The sequence below is a fragment of the Alligator sinensis genome, unplaced genomic scaffold (genome assembly GCF_000455745.1).
Source record: "Alligator sinensis unplaced genomic scaffold, ASM45574v1 scaffold81_2, whole genome shotgun sequence".
Taxonomy (NCBI): Eukaryota; Metazoa; Chordata; order Crocodylia; family Alligatoridae; genus Alligator; species Alligator sinensis.
Genome location: NW_005842912.1, coordinates 566,843 through 569,644, shown reverse-complemented (window position 1 = coordinate 569,644; position 2,802 = coordinate 566,843). Strand labels below are relative to the sequence as shown.

General features: G+C 47.3%; 1 protein-coding gene across 3 annotated transcripts in view; it reads left to right on the top strand.

Moving 5' to 3' along the window:
• Positions 1–32: 32 nt before the first annotated feature.
• Positions 33–2,802, top strand: part of HDAC11 (histone deacetylase 11) — a 102,798-nt gene continuing 100,028 nt past the window's right edge. Inside the window, exons 1-2 of one of the 3 annotated variants that reach the window (XM_025192322.1) lie at positions 33–154; positions 1,528–1,676. In XM_025192322.1, coding sequence (XP_025048107.1) covers positions 1,610–1,676 — 67 coding nt within the window. In that variant the 5' untranslated portion in view covers positions 33–154; positions 1,528–1,609. Of the gene's footprint in view, positions 225–1,527; positions 1,677–2,802 lie in introns of all 3 variants that reach the window. The other 2 variants (XM_014525920.2, XM_006036093.3) reach the window with 2 other exon arrangements.

The following is a 2,802-nucleotide window of genomic DNA, read 5'->3' as shown; positions in this document are numbered from 1 at the left end:
GGCCCGGCCCGGCCCGGCCCGGTGCTGGCACGGGGAGGTGGGCGCGACTCTCCCCGCAGGTTGGCCCTGAACTGCCGCCCGGCTGCCGGCCTCCTGCATGTCAGCAACTTGCTTCTGTGACGCCGGGGCTGGATCTGGGCCCTTCCAGTCCCAGGTGTCCTGCCAGAGGGGCGCGGGCTTGCTGGGAGGTAGAGGGGTGGAGGAAGCAGTAAAAGCCAGTCCAGGTAACGGGTAAGACTCAGTAGCCTCCTCCGCAGAGGCCCCGTGTTAGCTAGTCGGGTCCGTGTCTGCTGTGCCGTGCCCCAGTTCCATGTTTCTCTCTGCCGTCACAGGGGCATGTGGGAAGGAGTCTCTAGGAAAGGTCCACCAGGGCTGTAGCACCTTCTCCCGGTTCTCTTGGACTGACTCTGCAACTGTTCCCAGCAAATGTATTTTGTAGATATCGCGGTGAAAGCTTGCAGTGACCACCAGATTTGGGAACCCAGCTGGCCACTGCAGCTGTCTCCAAGCAGCCCTCCTTTTACTGTTGTGTCCAGCCCCCTCTGCCTCTCTCAGCTGTCCCTTTTCCTTTGTTCTTCTCCTTCCCTGTCTTTTATATTTAAATTCTCTTCTTCTAAAGAGTAGAGCTTCTGTTTGATAGTCTGCTCTCTTCATGTCCCTGCATCTGGTGAAGTGAGCTCTGTCACAAAAAGCTTAAGGATCCCTTGCCCCAGCTACACATTACATGTATCATGCAGTGAGCTGGTCAATCGCGCAGTAAATTTAGACAGGCCACATGCTTGGAGTAAGACCAACTGCAAGTACAAAGTAATTATCACACAATTAACTAGCTAATCATGCAATAAATTTAGACCAGCCACATGTGCAAAGTAATTGTCACTTGCTAAAAATGACTATCTGGCTAAAACAAAAAAGAGCCAACTAGCTCTAAAGTTAGTGCTTGAAATTGTGTAACAACTCCATAGCTGGTTTCTATCCAGCTTTCATTTGAACGTGTAGCAGGGCCCTCTGATCCAGTTAGTCTGTAAGGTGCACCTCTGCCTTGCCTTCTACCTAACTTCAGAATAGCACAGTTAATTAACTGCTTCTTTTGAGGTAGTTGAGTCTATTAATGCAAAATAAGATGTAGATTAGATTATGTGAGGAGTACCTTGTATGTTTTTTAAATTTAGCATGAGTTAGTCTTTAACCAACCCAGAGAAGACCAGAAGGAGATAGAAATGGGATTGAATCTTGCTGTTGATTAAGTTAATTGCTGGAAAGAGTTAATATACACAATCTTTTGTCTTCACTGCATGTTTTGACATGTTACTTCATTCTGGTCACTAGGCAAGTCGGACCTTTTCCTTCCTACTGCAGAAAAGAGCACTAAGGAGATAATGTCCTTATGTGGCTAGGAGAGAAGCTGAATACTGATTGGAAAGCAGCATTTGTACAGAACTTTAATCCTAACCATTTGGAAGACTTCATTCAGTTGTATTAGATTTTTCTCATATCAGTCTTTAGAAATGGTTCTCTCTTCTTTAGGCCTCACAGAACTGAGCTGTATCATGATGTCCCATCAGCATGCTGGCCAATTGTATATTCTCCGGATTACAATATCACGTTTATGGGACTGGAGAAGTTGCATCCATTTGATGCAGGAAAATGGGGAAAAGTAATCAATTTCTTGAAAGGTAAAAATAATGTCAAACTTTTTAATAAAACCAACATTTTAGGCAAGGAGTTATAAGCCTTTACTGTGGTAATTTCTAATGCAGAAAAATACTGCTTTACATTACCATTTTATTTGCTTGTTTTTTTATAGAATTTGTGCAAACTGAGTATTTTTATGTGTGTAATATTTCAGTGTCTGTAAAGGTTAAATCTCTGTAAGTTTAACTCTAGCCCTTAACATATCTGAGGGCTAATTGTTGAGGATCTTGCAAATGAGACCTTTAGAAACAGAAGTTCTGTCTGATCTGACATTAAAGATCCCACATCCATTCTCTCTGAAGCCTGGATTTGGCTGAATAATCCTATTTTCCATGCCAGCATCTGGCAAAACACCATCCAACGCAGTTGTGGCCGTATTTGAGTTATGTTGTGTATTTGGCAGTCCAAGAAGTATTGGAGCATGCTTGTCAATCTCACCCTCCCCATAAATTTGAATAATATAAATAAAAGTAAGGATGTTTGTTCAGTTCAGTTTGGTCAACTGTTTGATAAAGCTGTAAACAATGTTGATCAAATGGAACTCCGTATAGTGCTCAACCTGGCTTATCCAACCCCCAAAGAGACTGAATCTGCCCCATGACATAACCCAGGGGTTTTCAACCTTTTTTAGTCTTAAGTACCCCGGTGGCCAGATGCCGGGGGAGAGCGTGCGGCTGTATGCTGAGCGGGAGTGGGGATGGGTTAGTGCATGGCTGAACTCCGAGGGGCGGGTAGTGGTGCATGGCCGGACACTGTGGGCAGGTGGGGATGGAGTGCCACTGCCTCCCAGGAGCAGAGCTGGGGCGGTGGGGCTCACCGGGCTGCTGTGAGGGCACCGGTGTCCGTCTGTGGGGTGGGGAAGCTCACTAGGCTGCTGCTGCGTGTGAGCTTCCCCGCCCTGCAGAGGAGCACCACTGCCCTCGCCCTGCCCTGGTCCTACTCCTGGGAGGTGGCGGCACTCTGTCCCCTCCTGTCTGCGCACACCCCTTAGGACCGGTCCAAGTAACCCTAGGGGTAGGCGTACCTCCTGTTGCCCCCATGCTATGTCAAGGGTTGTCAAGCATTTTGGCCCTCCACATCCTCTTCCCTGCCTTGTGCCATCCTGCT